This window comes from Microcaecilia unicolor, chromosome 4 (assembly GCF_901765095.1).
Source record: "Microcaecilia unicolor chromosome 4, aMicUni1.1, whole genome shotgun sequence".
Classification (NCBI taxonomy): domain Eukaryota; kingdom Metazoa; phylum Chordata; class Amphibia; order Gymnophiona; family Siphonopidae; genus Microcaecilia; species Microcaecilia unicolor.
Genome location: NC_044034.1, coordinates 218,622,880 through 218,646,164, shown reverse-complemented (window position 1 = coordinate 218,646,164; position 23,285 = coordinate 218,622,880). Strand labels below are relative to the sequence as shown.

At 44.7% G+C, this 23,285-nt stretch overlaps 1 protein-coding gene across 1 annotated transcript in view; it reads right to left on the bottom strand.

Moving 5' to 3' along the window:
* Positions 1-23,285, bottom strand: part of LOC115469674 (mucin-5B-like) — a 79,209-nt gene that overhangs the window by 10,146 nt on the left and 45,778 nt on the right. The window contains exons 8-11 of the mRNA XM_030202461.1: positions 23,118-23,158; positions 10,058-10,180; positions 9,107-9,205; positions 691-819 (exon numbers count right to left, since the gene is read on the bottom strand). Coding sequence (XP_030058321.1) covers positions 691-819; positions 9,107-9,205; positions 10,058-10,180; positions 23,118-23,158 — 392 coding nt within the window. The remainder of the gene's footprint in view (positions 1-690; positions 820-9,106; positions 9,206-10,057; positions 10,181-23,117; positions 23,159-23,285) is intronic.

Genomic DNA, 23,285 nt, shown 5'->3' with positions numbered 1-23,285 from the left:
AAAAAGGGTGGGAAATCACCAATGCGATGAGTCAAAGTAAAAAGCAGAAGTCCTTTATCAGCATTTGCTTGAAGACAGCACATCAATAAAAAAGCAGCAGGCTTCATTTGAAGGGGGACTCAACATGGTCCGTATTTCGGCCTATGCCTTCATCAGCAGTCTTGGCTTAAGGTGCTCAGTTGTGCGTACACTCTAAATTTACGGTAACACTCTCTATCCTCCGGTGTTACCGCAAATTTCGAGTGTATGAAAAGCTGAGCACCTTAAGCCAAGATTCATGTTGAAGGCATAGACCAAAACACAGACCATGTTGAGTCTCCCTTTGTGCTGCTAGTGTAGTTCAAAAACCAGCACTGGCCAAAAGTCTTTCTCTTGAAATTGGTTAGTTGGTACCTGTGAGAATTATAGGTGAGAAGGAGTTGAGGGTCTACACTTCCAAATGGAAAGACTTTTTTAGGCTCTAATTCTAGCCTCATAGCTGGGGGAATGAGCTGATTTGGATGAAGTCAAATCAGTTCATATTTGTGGAAGTAACAGAACAATCTAGATTCCTTCATTTGAAATCATTAGGTGTGATGATGTTGTTTATTCTTGTATACTTTACTGGTTCAGCTATTCAACCGAGTCACCCTGACTCTCCCACACATTAAGAAAAAACTAAAATACATTAACAAACATGAAAGAACATACCGATTCACAGTCCTTGGGTTCAATGATGGGGCAGGTTTTCTTCATTACGGCTGTGACAAACTGGGTCTCTATCTGTTCACATTTGTAGTAGCTACAGTTTGATGTAGGGTAGTACCATTTTTCTCCAGGCTAAAATTAATAATTATGAGTTGTTAAGGTATACTATTTTAATTTTCTCATCAACATACCATGTAAAGTTGGATGAACTCGATAGGTGATAACTGAGTTAATCTGCGGATCACTTTCTCATTGGATAGTATGTCTCATTGCTTCTGTTAGTTCTTTTAGTTAGTATTTTATGTTTGCCTTCAGGGAATAACACAAGGTTCAGTATGGGTCTGGTGTAGGCCATGGCATCTTCCTAGCCCCACATACCCAATTATCAGTTTCCCTATTTGCCCTTCAATAGTAGCCCATCACTTAGTTCAGCAACAAAGGCAGTACCCATCACTTACCAGATCCATCTACTTCAGAACAAAAGACCATGCAAGCCATCATTATTTTGGTGCTAGTGACACAAAAGAAAATGTGAATCCCTCCTGCTCCCATGAGAAAACATTGAATAGGCTGGGAAGGGTAACCTGATAGGGAATGGGTGGAGACCAGGGAGGGCTATACTTTGGTGCATTGGAGGATGGAGGTATGAATGTAAGCAGGACACTTTGCTTATTTCAGGCAGGGATAAAATGGGGTTTGGGCCTATATCAGCCTGTGCTCTACCAGTGCTAGTTATGAAAGGTGTTACTGGAAGTAGTGGGAAATAGACCAGGCAATCCAGAGACAAACAGGGAGACTTTGATCAATGGTAGAGAGTTATTGACGAAGACTCAACACAGTACCTTGTTTCAGACACAGGCCTGCTTCAGGAGTCTTTATATAAAAGATATCAAATCATCCAATAGTCAAAAACACTGATATCAGAAGATGGTAAAATATGGTCTTGAAAAAGACCTTTTGTGTGAGGAAATCCCGTTGAGTCTGGTAAAAGTGAGCTGGAAGTAGTAGCATCACATTAACTGCTACAAGCATCAGGTCAAACCTACAGATTTTAGTACATGAGGCATTAAACATGATGTCTTCGGCAGAAAACGCCTGCACTAAAATCATCCACTAACATACATTACCATTTGATTTTAATGCAGTGTAGTACACTGGCCCCTTGGGAAGTAATTATATGAGTACAACCCAAACTAGATATTGCAGGAAAGTCTGTTATTGTATAATAATGTGTGCAAATGCTGGGAGTGCCCTCGTTCTGGCCATGACCCTCCCATTTCTGCGTCCCCTTTTTTAGTGCCAATAATTGCTTGTTAAAAAGCAATTTTTAGTGACTTTTATAGAATTAAGTGGATGTTATGTATATTTTTAAAAGACAACATATGTGCCTGTGTGCCCATATGTGGCAGATGTAGCTGAGTGCATATATGTACTGGAAAGCGCCTCAATTTAGGACCCCCGATGTCACGAGCCTGTTCTATAACAGCAGCCTAGGCGCCCAGATTCCTTATATTTATGCAGTGGCGTAGCTAGGTGGGGCCACAGGGGCCTGGGCCCCCGTAGATTTGGCCCTGTAGCCCCCTGCTGATGACCCTCTTGACCCCCCCTCTCGCCGCCAACCTGCCGCCGCCAGCTACCTTTGCTGGCGGAGGACCCCAACCCCCGTCAGCCGAGGTCCTCTTCTTCCGGTGCAAGGCTTCGTTCTGTTTCTGTGAATCTGACGTCCTGCACGCAGTGGCGTAGGAAGGGGGGGCGGGAGGGGCGGTCCGACCCGGGTGCACGCGCTCGGGGGGTGCCGGCCCCACTGGTTCCCTGCTCCCTCTGCCCCGGAACAGGTTACTTCCTGTTCCGGGGCAGAGAGAGCAGGGAACCAGCGGGGCTGACGCAGCTCCGAGTGACGTACACTCGGGGCGGATCGGCCCTCCCGCAGGTAAGAATGCAGTCCAGGGGGGGGGTTGCGCCGTGCTGCACCCGGGGGGGGGGGGGTGCGCAGCGGCGACCCGCCCCGGGTGCCATTAGCCCTCACTACGGCACTGCCTGCACGTACAACATGCAGGACGTCAGACTCACAGAAACAGAAGGAAGCCTTGCAGATCAGCCATCAGGTACTTAACACTTGTCTAGCAGTGAGTTCTAGCTCCCCAGTTCAGCGTCTTCCTGTTGGCCATGTGAACAGCAGTGTTGTTACAGCAGCACTTTAATAAAAATCCTGTGGTTACCAGCAACAGCAACCATAAACTGATTTGCCTAATAGGTTACCAAATGGCCACCAAGTTCAGATCTACCAGCCTTGAGTTTATTGTTGGGTTACCAAACATGTTTGGAATAGGCATCATATATATTAGCTGTACCTAATGGTTAGAGCAGCAGGATGCCAACCAGGGAAGCCAGGTTTCAAATCCCATTGCTGTTCCTTGATTTCTTGGACAAGCCACTTAACACTCCATTGCTTAGACTCCAAGCCCTCCAGGAAAAGGAAATATCTATTGTACCTGAATGTAATTTCTTTGAGCTACTACTGAGAACAGCGTAATCTAAATTCAGATCCAAAATCCAGTATCAGGCATATTTTAAAGTAATACAAAGTCCTACAAATGTCACTCAGGAACTATAGAGCAATTCTACCATACCATAATAGCACATTTTTAGGAGTCACACAAGGAAAACTAAACAAGCCAGACTGGTGCAGATTGATCCTGCACAGACATTCAGTGTTAGCAGAATACCTGGTCTCTTCCATGTCACGGTTGTGTCCAGGTTCCTGGCTTGCAGTCAACTCGGGGCCCGGGGGTTAGACCCGGGGAATGCTGCGAATTGGTGGTTTACCGTTTCCCATGTTCCAGAAGATATGCTGGTCCGGTCCGGATCTTCCAGCCCTCCAGATTGTTTTGGGAGTTTTTTGGAACTAAGCAGTACCCGTACCGGGTGAACTCCCTTGTGGGCTGCCTTTATTAACCACCTGGAAAGGTTCCTAGTTGCCTTGCAACAGAGATCCTCAGAAGAGTTTCCTTTGGTGGAAGTTGTTTGCAGTGCTGCTGAGTTTTTCCTGTTTTAGGTTTTGACCCTGCTTGTTTGCTGACTTATTCTTCTGACTGCTGCCTGCCCAGACCCGGCTTGTCTCCTGGCTTTCTCTGCTGCCGGCTGCCTGCCCTGCTCCAGCTGGGTTCCTGGTTCCTTTAGCCTGCTGGTCCCTGCAGCTCTGCTTTCCTGCTCTGTCCGGTAATTCCTGCCGACCGCCCGCACTCTGCGGCTCAACCCTTGAGGAACGGTGGTTAAGTGCAGGTGAAGTTTGGGCTATTCCCGGTCCAGTTGGTGTCAGCCTGAGCTGCCTCGGCGGCAGTCTTTGTCTCGGAGTTCCGGCCGAGGGTACCGGGAATTCTGTCCTGCCTGTCCTGTGTTTGGGTGATTCTCCTGCCGCTGCCGCTCCTTGGCAGTGGCCCAAGGGCTCACTAACCTAGAAGTACCGTTAGAAGCATGACATTCCACACATGCAAAACGCAGATAGACCTTCACCAAATATGGAATAAGTAACTACAAACTAAAAATAGAAATATATAGACAAAAATTAAACTGAACTCCTAAAATGCCAGACTTTGCACACAATGCAACACCAGAGAAAGAGTAGTGTGACCCCTTATACTGTGCAAAATATAAAGATTGCAGGTGTAAATGTCAAAACCTGACATATTCCATACTATATTACAAATTAAAGGGTTCTTTTACTAAGGTGTGCTAATGGATTCAGAGTACGCTAAATGCTAAGAAGCCCATTTTATATCCACGCGCTTCTTAGCATTTAGCACATGCTAATCATTAGTATGCACTAAATCCATTAGCGCACCTTAGTAAAAGGACCCCTAGATATGGTATACTGTCCTAACCAGAAGAAGGTGGTTTTGGCCTCTGAAAGCTAACTGAAAAATGTATTAACTTAGTCCAATAGAAAACCTGTCATCTTATTTTCCATTTAATTTGTAATGTACTGTTTGTAATATGCCAGTTTTTGAAATTTTTGTTTTCCACAGTACAGGGGGACAGACAACTTTGTTTCTCTTTCAGTGAGAGTGAGCGAGAGGCAGGGCCAGAAAGTTTGGGGTTCATTTAGGCTGTCGCCGCTGCAGTCGCAGTCACAGTCAGTCACCTCCAGAAGGGCAGCTTGTTTGGCTTTGTCCCCCCTCAAACTATGCCCATGTGCCTAGGATTTAGGTGAAAAGAGTTGATGTAAATGTTGACACCTAAATGTTGGAGATACGCAGATTTCTTCATTAGATAAAACTGAATTTTTTTCTTTTGAGACAATTATGTATAGTACGATCTTTCTTTACTCGTGATGCTTTTCACTCGCTGATTGTAGCTCTCTTCATGACCAGATTTGATTATTGTAACTGGGTTTATCAAGGGATTTCAAAATTTGTGCTTAAGCAACTTCAAACTCTTCAAAATATGGCCCTTCGTCTTTTATGCCATCTTTCAAAATCAGATCACATAGCAGCATACTTAAAGGATCATCACTGGCTTCCAGTTAAATTTCATGTTCAGTTCAAAATTTTGTTACTAGTGTTTCAAGCATTTTATCAAGGAACTCCATCGTATCTATCTAGTTTGACTATTCCTTACTCTCCTGCATGAGTTTTCAGATCATTAAATGACCATCACCTGATGTTGTCAGGGCCTTGGAAAGCTCAGATGGAGAGCACTCGTCACAGTGATTTTTTTCTATTTTGTCCCATCACTGTGGAATTCTATGCCTCTGTCTTTGCGCAGTGAGATCTCTTTGAAAAAGTTTAAATCATTACTGAAGACCTTGCTGTTTGAACAAGCATACTTAATTACAAATAATACCTGAGTGCTGGAATGACCAGCTTTGGACCCATTTATCCTGGAAGTATGTGCTCTGTATCTCTGTTGTTCTTATTATGAATGGTATATATTCTTTCCTATCACACACTGTAGTTCTTTTTCTTTTCTTCTTATTTTATTGTTTGTGATTTTTAGAAGAGTAAACCGCTCTCCCTTGCTTTCTAGTTACAATGGTATAGTAAGTATGGACTAAACAAATAACTTGTAGTATTCTAAAAGTTATGTGCGTAAGTGGAAGTCCGCCCATACTCTGCCCAGGCTCCACCCATCTGCAAGCCCACCTGTAAAATACACATTATGTAAATTAGTGTGTATTTACAGAATAACGCTTAAGCAGAATTTTGGCATTTACTCATGCTTAATGATCTTTATTCTAAACATTGATCTGCATAACAGACAAGTAAGTGTTAGCCCCTGTTTTATAAGTGGGAACCTCCTTTTAAGTGTCCTGATGCTGCACAGAGAGAACATATTGTATAATGCCATCTGGGCACCCAGATTCTGTTACAGAATACTAATAATTTGGCATTGACGCAACTTGTATTTATGTCCGCTCAGTTAGACCTGGAGTAACTACGGGCTCCTATATTTGAAAAGGACGCGTATAACTTATAGGGGTCAATATTCAGACCACGGGCCATTTCCGGTGACTGGCGTTGAATATTCGTTTTATTTTTGGCCAGTTTCAAACTTAAACGGCCAAGTCAATATTCAGCGCTGGCTGATTAAGATAGGCCTGCTATTTGGGCAGCCCAATTTGGCCACCAAACTTAGCCAGCGATGCGCTGAATATTTGTGGATAGCCAACTATATCACGTGATATAACCAGTTATCCACTAAGGGCCAGATTCTATATTTAGCGATGAAAAAATTGACGCAGGTGGAAAATGCAACTACATGTATTCTATAAACAACACATAAAGTTAGGTGCAGTTTACAGAATATGTGTAGTGCCATCCATGCAACTAAAATTTAAGCGCAGTCATTTACACCAATGAAAACCTGGTGTAAATGACCATGCCTAACTTTAGGTGCGGAATGGGTAATTCTACAACACTGTAAATTTTAGGAATACCCACGACCTGCCCATGCTCTGCCCATGGCCACACCCCCTTTTGAGATCTGCAAGGTCATATTTATGTGGACTACTTTATAGAATACACTTAGCGAATAGTGCACGGAAATACTAATTAGTGCCGATAATTGCCTGTTAACATCCAATTATTGTTGCTGATTAGCTTGTTAACCAATCGAGTTGCACGCGCAAATCAGAATATGCTCAGATTTGTGCGCACAACTCGTCACACTATATAGAATTTGGAGGTAAGTGCTGACCAGGAATATTCAGCAGAAGAGAATGGCCATCTCCCGCTGAATATTCGCGGATAGCCTTTTAAGATCTATTAAACCAGTCAGGAGCCTCTCCTGGCAAGTTAAATAGCACTGAATATCGGGTTGATAGTGTTCTGTAAGTTGCAGTGCCTATTCCCATCCCATGTCACATTCATGAGAACATGCCTCTTGCATTTACATGAGCACTTAGTCGCTTTCCTGCCACTTACATGCTTAAGGGTACACTTGCCCACGAAAGTGCTGGTCTTATGTTCATTTGAGCACAAGTAGTGCATAAATGCAGTTGCCCAGTTGTAGAATTCCCTTCATGTGTCTTGTACTGACACATGACACGAGCTGGGCCCAGAGCTGGGCTGCTGCTGCCTCCCCCCCCCCCCCCCCCCATTCGATGCCCCCCGATCGCCACTGCCCCCCGGATTGTCGACGCTGCCGCCCCCTCCCCCCGGGATTGCCGCTGCCACAACTGAGGTACCTTGGGGATGGCAGGAATCCCGAGGCCCCGCCTGCAAAAGAATCCAGCGCTGCTCTTCACTCCATGCATGCCCTGCCCCTGCGGCTTCTTTTTTCTCTCATCGCACATGCTCGATTTCAAAACCAAGCATGTACCTGAGGGGGAAAAGCAGCCGCTCAGCACGGCAGTACAAGCGAGCGAAGAGCAGTGCTGGAGGAGGGCCCGGCGCTGGAGTTTTCTGTCTCCTGCTCCTGTTGTGACCCGATCACTCGGGGCCCGTCAGGAGCAGAAGGGAGAGAGAGAGCGAGAGACCCTGGCGCCGGACCCCTCTTGGAGGTCGGGCCAAGGGAATTTTGCCTCCCCTGCCACACCCTCTCGGTGACCCTGGCTAGATCACCTATCAGAAGCTCTTTGAAAGAATTAGTACAACCCAACCACTCTGGTCAATATTCATAAGCAAGTGCCATGTATTGGCCATGTAAGTGCTTTTGTTTAAAAATGTCCTGCTGACATTTTGTCCGTGTACATCGATCTCTGGTCAACATTTCTCTGTTTAAGTTGAGGATGGCCAGGTTATAAACAGTGGCAATATTCATCCACTATCCAGATAACTTTATCTGCATACTCAATGTCCTAACTTTAAATGGATAATGTATCCATTTAAAGTTAGATCTAACTCTTCAGCGGTCCAGCTTAAATGGACATGGTGGTATAAAAGCCAGATTGTCAAATTAGACCTATATACTAAATAAGTGACTACCACTGTGTGAAATGGGGGAAGGAGGGAACTGTCTATGGTGCATAGTCTCAATAGGAAATTTATACATGTTCAGATGCGTTAACAGCGGTTAGCGTATCTGGATTTAAAAAAGGTTTGGATAGGTTCCTGGAGGAAAAGTCTATAGTTTGCTATTGAGATAGACATGGGGAAGCCACTGCTTGCCCTGGGATTGGTAGCATGGAATGTTGCTACTAATTGGGTTTCTGCCTGGTACTTTTGACCTGGATTGCAGGATCCTGGACTAGATGGACCATTAGTCTGACCCAGTATGGCTATGAATATCTGGTCAGGCTGTTGGATATTAACCTTTCCATGTTTATATAGTGAGGATAGAAGAGATCGGGTGTGGTGCGTTGCAGCTGTCTTTGCTCTTCGTTGCACTATTCAATTCAATTCAGATCTTATATACAGCTAATATCCTCTATTCAGGGTTCAGTGCGATTTACATTATATATAGGTCAAGGTTGAGTATAATATTATAGGTAGGACATTGGTTGTGTACAATCTAGTTGTTAAATGCCATGTTAAGTGACATTAGAGGGCGTGGGAGAAGTAAGGCATTTCCTTAGTCCTGTAAGCAGTTTGGGACATAGAGTGAAGGTGGTTATTTTGTTGTGGTCTTTGGAAAAAGGTAGATTTTTAACCTCTTCCTGAAACTGAGGTAGTTAGTCTCTGATCTAGTGGCCAGGGGAAGTGAGTTCCACAGAGAGATTCCTAATACAGGTAAAAGCAAGCTGAAGATCTTTCAAAATCGTTGTAGAACAGTGGGGCTAAGATTAGTTGTTTTGAATCAGCAATTCGGACGTGATGCCTTGTATTTGAAAGATTAGACAGGCAGCTTTAAACCTAATTCTTTCAGCTATGGGTAGCCAATGTAATTTGGGGAGATATGGTGAAACACTCGTGTATCTGTTCATTTTCAATACAATCTTTTCATGATCATTTTTTGCAATGCGCATGAGCCTCAAAGGTACCTTGAGAACTTCAATGTTGTCGTCTCTGGTCTTGATTACACATGCCACCTGAACACACTCACCACAGCACGTGCCAGGTTTCGGCTGATGTTCATAGCCCTGTCATTAAGCAATGGGAAAGAAAATGCATTAAGACAATGACAATGTTCTTCGGCCACGATGCTCAAAACTCCAGCGCTGTAATGTAGTGCCAAAGAAATAGCGCAGGAACAGCACGACAGACCAACTCTCTAATGCTCAATGCTAATGAGATTCAAATGCAGGCGTGCTGTTAGAGTGAGCAATAGGAAGTTGTTTGGAAGTTAAGGGGGTGAGGGATGGTGCTTGGCCTGGCGCATGTGCTCAAGAGTTAAGCACAGGTACTGAGCGCATGCCAGAACATCAGAGGGGGGAGGAGAGTCGAGCTCTCCAGACTTTAAAGGCAGAAGTGCAATTCCAGACTTTAAGGCAGCGGTACAATTATTTGATATATATTTTGGTTACAAAAAATATAATGATGTGAAGATCGTATGGGCTAATGCAAGGTAAAGCATTTTTGAAAGATGAGTGCACAACCTCTGGAAAGCAAAGCAGCTCTCTGGTCCTTTTAAAGAATTCCGTGATAAATTTAAACACTACAAGCAGAAAGGCTGCTTTACAAAACCCTAACGCCAGCTCCAAGCTGGCGTAGGGTTTGCAGTGGTACGGGCGCCCTTGTGGAGTACGCTGTTCTATGAGCATCAGAAGGAATAGGAAATGATCCCTATCTGCATGCTTTTGACTAAATTAGCATGCTACATGCGCTGATGGTGGACACGCTCATTGTTTCCTGCGGTATTTCAGCATTGTGCACCAGTAAATGCAGGTGCTAGTCTAGCGCTTATGGCCTCTAGCGCCTGCATTTACTTATGAGCATCGACCTCATAGGGTTTTGAGAAAGCTAAATGCTTATTGAGTAATTTAAGATCTCACCAGGGCACAGATCTTGCAGCTGATAGATGAACAAATCGCCAGATTTAATTGGGTCTTTGGGTCCTTTTCAGAAGTACAGTAACATGTTTTGCAGGCATCAGAGGAGGGAATGGTTGCTCCTGGCTGAACGAAGCCAAAGAATATTTCAAGTTCACTACAGAGGTTTTAAGGTAAAGTTTAAACATACTTTTAAAACTGAAATATAATAACACGACTTGTTAGCCTCCTCTAAATGTCTCACAGGTCTAGCTTTCTCAAAGTGATCTTTAAATGTTTCTTTTAAAAATATATGGCTCAATATTTAAACATCACAGTCAGCATTTCTTTTTATTTCTTTGTTTATTTGAACATTTGTCTATACTGTCATTTTGTCAAAGACATCAAAGCGGTTTATAATAACATAAAAGTAGGGATGAGAATAGCACAATGTAATAACCAAAACATACTTAAGAATAATATGAACAAAAAGCAGTGAAGCACAAGGAATAATGAAAGAGAGTCAGAGAGAGAAAGAGAGAGAGAGAGAGAGAGAGCAACCTCCCTCAAAAACAAACAAAAAAAACCAAGAAAATGAATCAAAAGCCTGACTGATGAACCAAGTTTTTAAGACTGTTTTAAATTTTTTAGTAACAGCTGAGGTGTTTAAATATATATCCAGATACTCAGCAAATATCTGGGATTGCTACCCACTGCCATCATTATCCAGATAATGGTGATATTCATTTCTATCAGGCTAACTTAGCCCAGCTACACTGAAGGAGTGCAAGTGCATTGTCTGGCATGGAAAGCGAGAGCACTGATTTAAAAAAAACCATAGCTTCAGAAAAGGAGTGGTATTCGTTGACATTTATTACTGCTGGTGATTATAATGTGGAAGTGTTGATTTTTCCCTACCTCCATGTATAAGTGCCAGCAACTATGGAGTTGATATTCAGTCCATGGTGGTGTGAGACTGATAAGCGTCTTCCTGCCGCGGGCTGACTTAACCCCAGATAACCAATACCAGGGCGTACACAGCTCCTGGCAATGAATTTCCAGGTATGTTCACCAACCCAGAAGTAAACTGGGCATCGGCTGATATTCAGATCAGTGCCTGGTTAACTTTGAAGTCCTAACTTTGTGTACTTACTTTGCCAGTTAGCAGACTAAATATTGCTGCTAACCGGCCAAGTTGACACTCTGCCCTGATTTCACTCCTGGCCCGCCATTACCTAGCCAGTTAGGGGAAGGCTGGTTAGGGGTGATATTCAGCGGCACTACCTGGTTAAGTAGCTAGCTCAGCGGGGTTTAACCAGGCAGGAATCTCTCCTGCCCAGTTTAACCCTTTTGAATATCCACCCCTAAAGGAACATTTTTCTATTTTAAAACTTTATTCCACATAGGGGGCAAAGCAAGATTAGCCCCGCAATCACTCGTTTCAGATCATAATAACATAGTAGATGACAGCAGATGAAGACCTGTACAGTCCATCCAGTCTGCCCAAGAAGATAAACTCATTACGTAAGGTATGAGGTGATACAACATATGTATGCCTGATCTTGATTTGTCCATGCTATTTTCAGAGCATAGACCGTAGAAGTCTGCCTGGCACTGTCCTTGTTCTAAAACTGTTGAAGTTGTCATCAAAGCCTTTGAAAAGCTCCAGTCCAGCCAATCCAAATCTATCCTGCCACGTTCAGGGCACAGGCCTCACAAGTCCACCCAGTACGGGCTTTGCTTCCCAGTTACCAATGTTGCCACCTAGACTCCACTAAGCTTCTTTGGCTCAATTCCTTCTAAACAGGATTCCTATGTGTTTATCCCATGCATTTTTGAATCCCGCTACGGTTTTCATCTCCACCACCTGCCGCGGGAGGGCATTCCAAGGATCCAGATCCAGATCACAATGAGAATTTTGCAGAAGCTTATGGTGCTCATTTTTAAAACACATGGACGTTTTAAAAAGGTGATAAAAATTCCCATCTGCCAAAAACGTCCAAACAATAATATTTGAAAGGCAGAAATAAAATTTTACACTAACATGCATCTAAATAGCAAGGGGGCGGGCTAGAGGTGTGTTGTGGGTGGGACTAAAATTAGGATGTCCAACAGTAATGTAACAGGAAGAAACATCCAAGGGGAAAAAGAAGGGTGTTTTTCTCTAGAACTATTTCAATCACAAAATGGTGCTCTGAATGACAAGGTGACCACTGGAGGGATTAAGGGTTTAAGGCTTGACCCCTCCTTAATCCCGCAGTGGATGCTGTCCTCCTCCCACCCCTCTAAGAAGTGAAACTGAAAGGAGATACCAGGCCCCATGACAGCAGGGGCATAGCCAGACAACAAATTTTGGGTGGGCACCAAGTGTTCTCCCCCCTCCCAACCACCACCAAAAAAAAATATTTCAGCTGCCGGGAAAATGCTTCTTTCCACCTTGGCAGTATGCAGCAGGCATGCGCTGAAAACGGAGCGTGTGCAGGTGCCAATATTGTGGAGAGTAGCGTTTTTGTTACCATCAGGGGGAAGTCTTCAGCTGGCCAAGCTTGAGATCCCCATCAGCTATCACTAAATATGTGCTACTGTTGGGTGGGCCTGAGCACTAAATGGGTGGGCCCCAGCCCACCCAGGCCCACCTGTGGCTACGCCACTGCATGACAGCTTTGGGGTATTATGAGCACACCTGGCAAAGCACCAAGCAGATCCCAGGAGTAGCCTAGTGGTCAGTCAGTGGACTGTGCACAAGGGGGGGGGGGGCCCAGGTCGAAATTTCACTCTAGTTTTTTTGGTGGAAATTGTGAGCCTTCCAAGTACAACAAAATAACCTACTGTACCTACATATTGGAGACACCTGTAGGCTTGAAGTCTACTGTAGTGGTGTACAGTTAAGTAGGTTTTTGGAGTTAAGGTGGGATTTGTACCTGGGTGAGCATAAGTATTGCCATACTGGGACAGACCAAAGGTCCATCAAGCCCAGCATCCTGTTTCCAACAGTGGCCAATCCAGGTCACAAATACCTTGCAAGATCCCAAAAAAGTACAAAACATTTTATGCTGCTTATCCTAGAAATAAGCAGTGGATTTTCCCCAAGTCCATTTTAATAATGGTTTATGGACTTTTCCTTTAGGAAGCTGTGTTTTTGTTAAGGTCCACTGCACTAACCACTAGGTTGCCCCTCTGCTCTGCTGGCACAAACGTTGCCAGACTGTCTCTGTATTTTTGTCCTTCTTAAGTTGGATGTTTCATTTTTTCAGTGCAAAAGCATCCTTCTCATGTATTTTTGAACAGGAAATATTGACATCGTTCCAGTTCGAAAAAGCCTTTGAATTGTATGGGATTTTTTTTTTTTTTTACTTGGACGTCCTTTCGAAAATGCCCTTCCACATGTATCTTGGAGGAGGTGCAAAGCTGATAGGGAAATTTTTCAAAATATACATGTTTTCCCATTATAGAAAAGAAAAATTGGTGGTCCAAATTGTCTGGTTTCTAGTTTTCTATTCCAGCTGTTGGTGACATTGAAGTTGTTTTTGGACACAGGGGAATATACTGATTTTCAACTAAATCTCCATATTAAAGATTTGATCTTTTTCTCCCATGGCAGCCAGGGCCCCTTCCCCTAATCTCCCCACCCACCACTGCTGCCACATATAAAACAACTTTAAATAACTTCTTCACATACAAAACACAGACAGGTCTTCACCAAATACAGAACAAGGGATCAGAAATTAGAAAAATTGAAATATGAACACCAAAATTGAAACATGGCAAGTACTGCAACACTGAAGAAATAAAAACAGAAATGCACTTCTTTTTTTGTATTGAACACAGTTGGTTGCATCACTATGGGGGGGCCTGTATCCCCCCCCCCCACTTTGGACTCAGACCCACCAAAATTAGCCATCACCCTTGCTGTGGCTGGCAGGGATCCCCAAGCTGTGCCAGCTGAAGATCACCTCCTCTGGCCTGGCATCCAGAGCTCTCCAAGTTCTGCAGCTGATGGCTGTGTCCTCAAGCTGCTGCCACCACCACTGCTGCCCCCCCAAGCATACTCAGTTTTCATGTACGCAGAAAAAACAAACATTCACGGGTGTAGGTCAGCAGTGGCAGCAGCAGCTCAGGGACACTGTCACTGGCTGCAGAGCTTGGAAGAGTTATGGCTGTCGGAGCAGCAAAGGAAGAGGAAGTCATCACCTGTAGAGACCTGGAGATCCCTGTCAGCTCAGGTATTTATATTTTGCATTCAGGCGGGAGAGGGTAGGCAGGAGGCAGGGAGAGAATTTGGTGCCCACCCACTTAAGTTGAGCCCCCCACCACCACCAAAGTCAACCATCTGGCTAAGCCAATAAACATAATACAAAATCATTTGTGATATACAAATCCCAAAGTTAAATTCCAGTTAATAAATTGAAAATAAAACACTTTTTTCTGCCTTTGTTGTCTGGACATTTTCCATCATGTTGGTCCTAGTTTCTCTGTCTTCTGCTAATTCTCTTTCCAGCGACTTTTGTCCATTTGTCTTTTCTTCTCCTGTCTTTTTCTATTCCTTCACTACACCTGTCTCAGACATATTGATCCTTCCCTTATTTGTCTTATCTCCTTTTTTTTTCTTCTCAGCCTCTCTATCCACCCCATCTTCCTTCTTATCCTTCTTCTTTTAACTTTTCAGCTACCTATTAACTTTCCATATTCTTCTCTCATTCCTTAGCTGTTTCCCATCACTCCTTCCCCAGCCTGCTATTCCCTTCCATCTTTTAGCTACCCTCCATTATTACATTTCTACCTCTGTATTCACTATCCTCCTCTCACTAATTATCTTGCCATCCCTTCTTGGCCTGTCCCACATGGTTCCGCCATATCCACTATTTCCCTGCCCTCTCTTCACTGTTGGAGCCCAATATTTCCTCTCCCTATGCTCCCCCCCCCCCCACTATGGTCTTCCTGTCCCTTTTTCTCCACACCCCTATTACCTTTTTGTCCCATCTCTGTACCCTCCTGCCCCCCCCCCCCATGGTCAATCATCTCTCTTCCTCTCTCTCCCCTCCATGGTTCAATATTGCTCCCTCTCTTTTTCCTGCTACTGCTGTTCCTTTCCCACCCTATCCCACATAAGCCAGCATCCCTCCCTACCTCCTCCCCCTCCCATTGTTCAACACATGCCTCTCCTTCCCTTCCTTCCCTGGGTCCAACATCTTTCTCTTTCTAGCCAACTGCCCTCCCGTATAGCATCTCTCCCTCCCTTCCCACCACTCCTGAGTCCAATATCTTTCCATCTCTCTTCCTTCCCTCCACCCCATTCCCAACTCTCTCTTCCTGTTCCCATGCCCATCATTTTTTCCTCCACCATCCCCTCCTCCCAGTCTACTTTAAAATAGTCCCAGGGGGCCCCCACGGTCCCCCATGTCTACCCCCTTTTGCCACTCCGATCTGAAGTCTCCCTTCCTTTCCTGTCTGCCTTACATCGTGTTTTGTTGACAGATCATTGGCGGCTTCAGCGCGGCAGTGATTCTGATATGCTGCCATTGACCCGGCACTGTTCCTCTGCTGCTGCCGCTTTCCAAACACTATACTGAATTCAGTATATGTGGAGACTGCCACCACACTAGTTCATCCAAAACAATAGCAAATGCTATTGAAAACAATAGTAAAAAGATTATGGGCTAGACAGGCTCACCCCATCTCCTGTTTTATCTAGCCTCCTTACCCCAAGCCCAACTTCTCTCACACTTTCTCCCCTCACCCACCCAGCAGGCCAGCATCTCCCCTCTTCCTCCCTCAACCCTCTTCCCCTGAGCCTACCTTTAATTTGCTTCAATACTTGCTGGGCGGTGGCAGCAATTTACAAGCGCTGCTCTGCAGCCAGACTGACATCTTCTCTCTCTGCTGTGCGGCCCGCCCCAGCGGACATAGGAAGTTACCGCAGAGAGGGCGGGCCACCACAGTGGCAAGTTTTGAAACAAATTAAAAGTAGCACTTGGGAGAAGAGGGTTGAGGGAGGGAATAAGGAAAAGAGGAGGTGCCGGTCTGGGGGGGCAGTGACGGTGGTAGTGAATAGAAGAGAAAGATGACCAGAGTGTGGCAGAGTGCTTCATTATAGGACTGCCCCTGTCAGCGGGAGACTTTCCCGCTTTGGCAGAAGTGTGGGAGATGAGCTCAATGCGTAAGACTTGGCAAATCTAGGGTGACAAGAAGGGGGAAGAGATGGCTGACCGCAGGGGCCCCTTGGAGTTGTGGAGCCCGGGGCAACTGCCCTGTTTGCCCCCCAATAACGTTGGCCCTGATAACAGCACTTAACAGTTAATTCTATTAAAGGCAAGGTTAAACCATGCAGTGAAAGCCTTCAGGGGATTCACTGAATCCCCAGTCCTACAAACTTGCTATTTTACCTTTGATCCAGTTGGTCCCTTTGCTTGTCAGCAACATAGCAGACCTCAAGATTGGTGCAAAAGAGTAATCCCTCCTCAATGGAGTACAGTCAGGCATTCAGGGGATACACTGAATCCCTAGCCCTAGGAATCCAAGGCATAGACAAACTAGGCATGTGCCTCAGGCCCAAAAGTTTTTTTTTTTTTTTTTTGGGGGGGGGGGGGCTCTATCAGATGTGCTGAGTACTCAGGAACCTTTGGTTGCTAACTGTTTGGATTTTTTAGGATTCTACAAATTTGTAAATTACTGGGCTCAAAATCAGAATGATGGCTAAAGTGTCTGGATATTTTTCACAGTTTAGTCCTATGTGGATCTCCCCCTTCCAAAGCACATATGGTAGAATCCAGCCAATGGGGAGGCTTCTAGTCACAGGAAAGAGGGGCTGTGCCTGTGCTGCAAGAGCTGGAGTAGGTTGAGGACTGAGGCTAAGCCCTGGGGTTTGGGTTCCAGTGTGGAACCAAAGAAGTAGGAATTTAAGAAGAATGGGAGAACGTATAAGGGTCTGTTGGAGGCTGAGGAAAAGAACTGGCAGCAAATACAAGAACTTTGCATAACAGTGTGGAGGTGAGGACACTACCTGAGAGAGTGCATGCACTTGTGTACGTTTCTATGTCATATACATAGAGCCTCCCTTTGAAAATGTGGGCTGAGTTTCCCTTTGAAAGTCCACTGCTACAAATGTACCTGGACACATACTAAGTTTTCAGCCCAGGGAATTTTCCCAGCTAGCTATTAAGTTTCCTGGGCAAATTCCTTGGAACTCAGTCCTAATACTGCCTTCTCTCTGTCTATATCCTTTCATAAACACCAAAGAAATACATTTTTATTTTTGCTGCTTCCATTTATGAAACATTTCTCATATGTGAAACTTTGTAAATATATACCTCAGACTAGAGAATGACACGGGGACAAAGTTTGTCCCCATCCTGACCCCGTCCCCGCAAATTCTATCCCTATCCACAGAAGCCTCACTGTTTAACCACCCTTAAGATTTACCTTTGGGTTTTAAAAGCAAAATCATGTGAATGTAAGGACTGCATAAATTAATTAAAACAAATGCCCTTAAAATGTGATAATATTGGACTGGTCTGGCAAGCAATAATGAAACAGTGATGGAATATTCATTCACATAGCAAGCAATAATGAGCACTAATTTTTCTAATCATTCTACAACTCCAAGCACTTTTAATTCTTTTCTCACTATACAAAACAGGGAATCACAGAAAAACTGAAATAGAGATCTCCCTCAAGAAAACCAGACTGTAAGCTGTGTAAACACTGGTAAAAGAGAAACAGAAATGTATTTTCTCCTGCACTCTGCAAACTACAAAAATAGAAAAGACGTACATTTCACAAAACAGGCACATCTCAGTCCTTAAAAAGTATTAAATTAAAATATTTCTTTTCTACCTTTTTTGCCAGAACACTTTATTTTTCTAATTGGGCTGGTCCCAGTCTCTTTTCCACTTTTCACATGTCAGTCTTCTCTAAATTCTTTTCCACGTTGGTGTTTCCATTTCTTCTCTCTCCTCTTGGCTTCTTCCTTTCCTTCTCTGCAGGCAGTGACCTTTCCTTTCATGTCTGCCCCCCCCCCCCCATTTGTGTTTTCCCCCTTTCTCTCACCTTAGTCTCTGTTTCACTTCTCATCTACCTACTAGCTTTTACCATTGCTCCCTCTGCCTCTCACTTAATATCCAGTCTCCTAAACCCCTATCTTTCCCCATCTTTCACCCACTTCCTTAGCCCTCATCTACCCTCCACTGGATCTCATCACTACTACTACTACTACTTAGCATTTCTATAGCACTGCCAGGGTTACGCAGCACTGTACAAGTTTAACATGGGGAAGGACAGTCCCTGCTCAAGAGAGCTTACAATCACCCTATCAGTCCCCAGCTCCATCCTTTTCTCTCTTTCATTCCCTTGCTTCCAAAGCCTTATACCCCATGCCATTCTTTCCTCTTCCCCCCTTGCAAGGTCGTGTCACTCTCCCTCCCTCCCTTCTTCCATCCCTCCAAGTTCCGGTGTCACTTTCTCTCCCTCTCCCCCTCCACAAAGTCTGGTGTTTTTATTTTTTGTTACAATTGTACCCCGCGCTTTCCCACTCATGGCAGGCTCAATGCGGCTTACATGGGGCAATGGAGGGTTAAGTGACTTGCCCAGAGTCACAAGGAGCTGCCTGTGCCTGAAGTGGGAATCAAACTCAGTTCCTCAGTTCCCCAGGACCAAAGTCCACCACCCTAACCACTAGGCCACTCCTCCACTTTCCTCCATACCACCCCCCCTCAAAGTCTGGTGTCGCTTTCCCTCCCAAGTCCAGTGTCGCTCTCCCAATCTTCCTGCCTCCCCCCCCCCCCCCACAGGGTCGGTGTCACTCTCCCTCCCCCTATTCCCACAAGGTCAGGTGTCACCCATCCTCCCTCCAAGTCCGGTGTTGCTTGCTCTCCCCACCCCCTGCCTCCGCCGGGTCCTGTGTCGCACACTCCCTCCCCCGTCTGCAAGCTCCAGTGTCACTCCTCCACCTCTCCGCTATGCTTCCCTTACAGCCTTTCTATCTTCCGAGCTGCTGGCAGCGTTAGCAATGTAAGCACGCTGCCTTCGCGCGTTGGGAAGCCTTCTCTCTGCAGCGAGCGACCTGCCTACGTGGAAACAGGAAGTTGCAATAGAGAGGCTTCCGGGCCATGTGAAGGCAGCAAGCTTACATTGCTAATGCTGCCAGCAGCTTGGAAGATTGAAAGGCTGCAGTGGGAGCACAGCGAAGAGGTGGAGGAGTGACACTGGAGCTTGCACGGGGGGGAGGGAGAGTGTGATACAGGACCCTCCGGCGGCAGCGGGGGGTGGGGGGAGGGGAGAGCGAGTGAGCGACACTGGACTTGTAAGGAAGGGAGGGAGGACGGGAAAAAGGTAGGCGTCCGTTGTACCGCGGGTGCAGGGGTCAGTACCGGTCCTGCGGGGTGGGGAAATAACCTCTTTTTGCACCCGCGGTAAAACTTTGAAAAATGTTCCCATTCCTGCGGATTGCTGCGGTTTACCGTGATTACCTGCTCCCTTGTCATTCTCTTCCTCAGACACATTGTCCCTCTACACCTCTGGTTTGTACCAAAGGCAATGGAAGGTGAAAATAGCTTGCATGACTTCTTTGGTTCTTAGCTCACTGCTGCAGAGCTGCCAAGTTACACAGCTCCAGGAGGGAGACTTTTTGGCCAATCCAGTGGTTGACCTTACATGTCAATTCAGTGTGTTATTTGTAGTCCCAGATACTACGAAATTAAAAAACAGTGCTTCGTGTCCTATAATGTACCAGGATAGGGTTGAAGAAATCCAGGGCTAGTTCAAAATTTCCTTCCTGGAACTGGGTAACTTGGCAGCTCCCCAGCTCTGACCATTAAGCCTTTCCATTTGAGGCATGTGCTTGCAGGGTCCTCCCGCTCACTCTCAAAGTATTACTGCCACCATACCCACAGATAGGCTCTGTGCTTTCCCTGCTACTTCTGGAGACGTGGAATGTTGGGGGGGAGGGTGAGAAAAGAAGTAAATCTGGGAGAAAGTAAAGAGGAAATCCCAGTATGGTGGCCCACAAATATATGTTTGCCTAAGGCCCACTACAGTGTTAATCTAGCCCTGCTAGGAACAACAGGCTATTTTTTTTTATTTGTTTACCTTTGATCCAATTGGTCTCTTCCCTTGTCAGCACAGCACAATTGGTACAAAGGAGTAATCCTGCTTTCTTCTTAACTCCTACTGCTGATCTCCTGAATGTGTAGTCAGTGCATATGACTATTCCTCCTTGAGTACTGCTGAATCTTTTAGCAACTGCAGAGGAGCTATAGCAGCACACTAAGCACAGCAGCCGCATATCAGGAAAAGCCACACCTTTCCTCGCTCAGCAGTGCAGCAGCCACATCTTCCCCTACTCTGTGGCCTGAGTGCTCCATAGAAGTGGAGCCCCATTGCTGTAGCCTTGTGTTGGTCTGCTAACTAACTGTCTTCAGCTGCTGAGCACTGACTGCAGTGCTACTGATTTGACTCTGCCTCCTGGCAGATTGGGTAAGAAAAAATTGCTTTTTTTGGGAGGGGGGGGGGGGGGTGTGTTTGGAGTTGAGTTGTTATATGTTGGGGCAGCCGAGCCCTCTTGCTGTTTTCTCTGGAGATGAGAGCATCTCTGCCTCAGAAAACAAGAGGAGCTTGGCAATCCCAACGTATCACCTCCAATTGAGAAATGATGTGATGAAGCTGCTCCCCCCTTGCTGATTCTCTGGGGGTGAGATGCAAGATATTATAGCCGCCAAGCTCCTCTTTTTGTTTCTCTGGGGGTGTTATATGTTAAGATCTTCTTAACTAGTTCTGTTTCATGTGTGAAGGAAATTTTCATGGATGCTGAAGGCAGCTGTACTATCAGTTCAGCCCAAAGCCACAGTGTTTGTGATCTTGTTAACTGGTTCTGTTTCTAGTGTTAAGGACATTTTCATGGATCTTTCTGGCAGCTGTACCATCAGTTTGGCGCATAGTGACAATGAGTTTGCATTGTCTACTGTCACTCCTAATTGAGTAAGACTTGAAGAAGGAACAGATGACAAGGCAAAGCTTATTTTATTTTGCTGCATGCATCCTGGAGGTCATGTATCTGCTGTTCTCTGCTTTTGCCTCTTGTTTGTGGGTACACAATAACTTGCTGCTTCAGCCTCAAAATATCGCAAAGTCTGTACTGCTCAAAGTAGTTTTTGATGGAATCTGTAGTTATACACAGACTGTTATTATGTGATGTAGAACTCTGAAGAATAGATTTTGGAAAGGTGGTGGTGATACAAACTTAAGTTTCCTCAAATCAACACAGAAGTCAAAAGGAGAAGTGGCAAATGTATAGTGCTCTGGTTTTACAGCCTGCCTCACTAACACAGAATACTCAACAACTACTGTGGATTCTTTTGAATTCGTATTAGGTAAATGAGACTTTTATTAGAGGTTCACTTCAAATGGAGAGTGTATAAGTCATTATTGTCTAAGATGAACAATGATTAAGAAATATACAGATCTATGTTATAGTTGAAGAGAAACAATCATTACATCACTGGTCATAAATCACTACATTCAGGCGTTTTTTTTTTTTTATCAGCGAAGCCAGGAGTCTCTTGACCAGGCAAGAAGCAATAATAAAGAAATATAACATACATACATCACATTACTGGTCATGTATCACTACATCCAGGCTCTTGTCATCAGCTGGAGAAGCCTGCAGCATGTCTGCCCATAGATGAGCTTCTGATTTTGCTATAAGAGGCCTCCCTTTTTATTAGGTTTAGAACTCATTTTCGGAGCTAAGGAAAATTACTGTGCGTGAGAATTGTAGTCACATGTTTCTCTGTCCAGGTGGCCAGCCTGAACTCAAAATATGCTCCACCTCCCCCTGCACATACCAAATTAATTAGAGCCGTGCCTTATCTTCCACATTCCAACTTGTTTTTTGCTACTGTTGGCCAAAGCAGAGTTGAAAAACAATCTCCAAAATCTTTCCATTACATATAGGTAACTCTCAGAATGAGACCAAGATGTGACATCATTCAGCACAAACAGTGAGTGGTTAAGGGTACTGTCACAAAACACCTAGAGTCCAATTGGGGGGGGGGGGTTAACCCTATGGCCACCTGAAGGGTCTGTTCCAGCACTGCGCAGGTCCGCTACCACCTGTGCACGTTCTCTACTTTCGCATACCCTTCCTCTCAGCTGCTGGGTTATACTTGCCTCTGGGCAAGTCTCCCACTTGCAAGTTGTTGCCCCGGTAGTTTCTAAGGACATTGGGACCACAATCCCAGTGGTTCCACAGTTCCCAGAAAGCACCCACAGACCAGAACACAAACCACCAGGATTCTTAGTCAGTCCAGGACAGCAGAGCCAATAAACTAATAAGGTTTATTGTCAAGAATTGAACAGTGAACGGTAAGAGGAAAACATGGTGAAAATATAGCAACAATAACAGGTAAATCAAACAAGTATCAATATTAAAACTAACTAATATTTGTTTACTTCCTGAGTAGTACCTGGGGAGTTCAGGAAATATAGCTAGTAGTCATAGGTTATAAAATATAACTGCTAACAGGGCCTAAGTGAAGAGATCTTTGTCTCTCCTCTCCCTATCTGAGACTAAAGATTACGTCACACTTAGGTGGGGAAAAAACTGTCACTCCTGTAAAAGCTTTACAAAAAAGAGACAGTCACCATCTGCTGGTCAAACAATGGAAATGCACTTCATGAAATACAGTTCACAGGCTTCGAACCCACTGTTTCACCACAGGTACGCATTTCACTAATGTTTAGCACAAGGGTGTCCAACATCAGTCCTCAAGGGCCGCAATCTAGTTGGGTTTTCAGGATTTCCTCAATGAATATGCATGAGATTTGCATGGACTGCCTCTATTGTATGCAAATAGATCTCATGCATGTTCATTGTGGAAATCCTGAAAACTTGAACTGGCAAGGGCTGAGGTTGGTCACCCCTGGTTTAGCACATCTACTGAATCCCCTCCTATAAATGTCACCACACACCTCTGGTTTGTGGCTAGTTATAAGTGTTTTATGCTTATGTGGACTGAAGTTTGAAGACAAAGTAGAGAGATAGTCAAAACCTATGAAAAGTAAGTTCTATCTGCTGTGTTTTTATACTTACCATATATTCATTGCCATCAACTACACAGACACTCTTTGGTTCTATTGGAAGGAAATAAAATAGTTTTAATAAACTCTGAGTAGCTCTTTAAAAATGATCTTTCTCAAAGTCATAAGGAGAGCAAAGTAACATCTAAGGAGTCAACATTTAATGTGATTTAACTAGCTA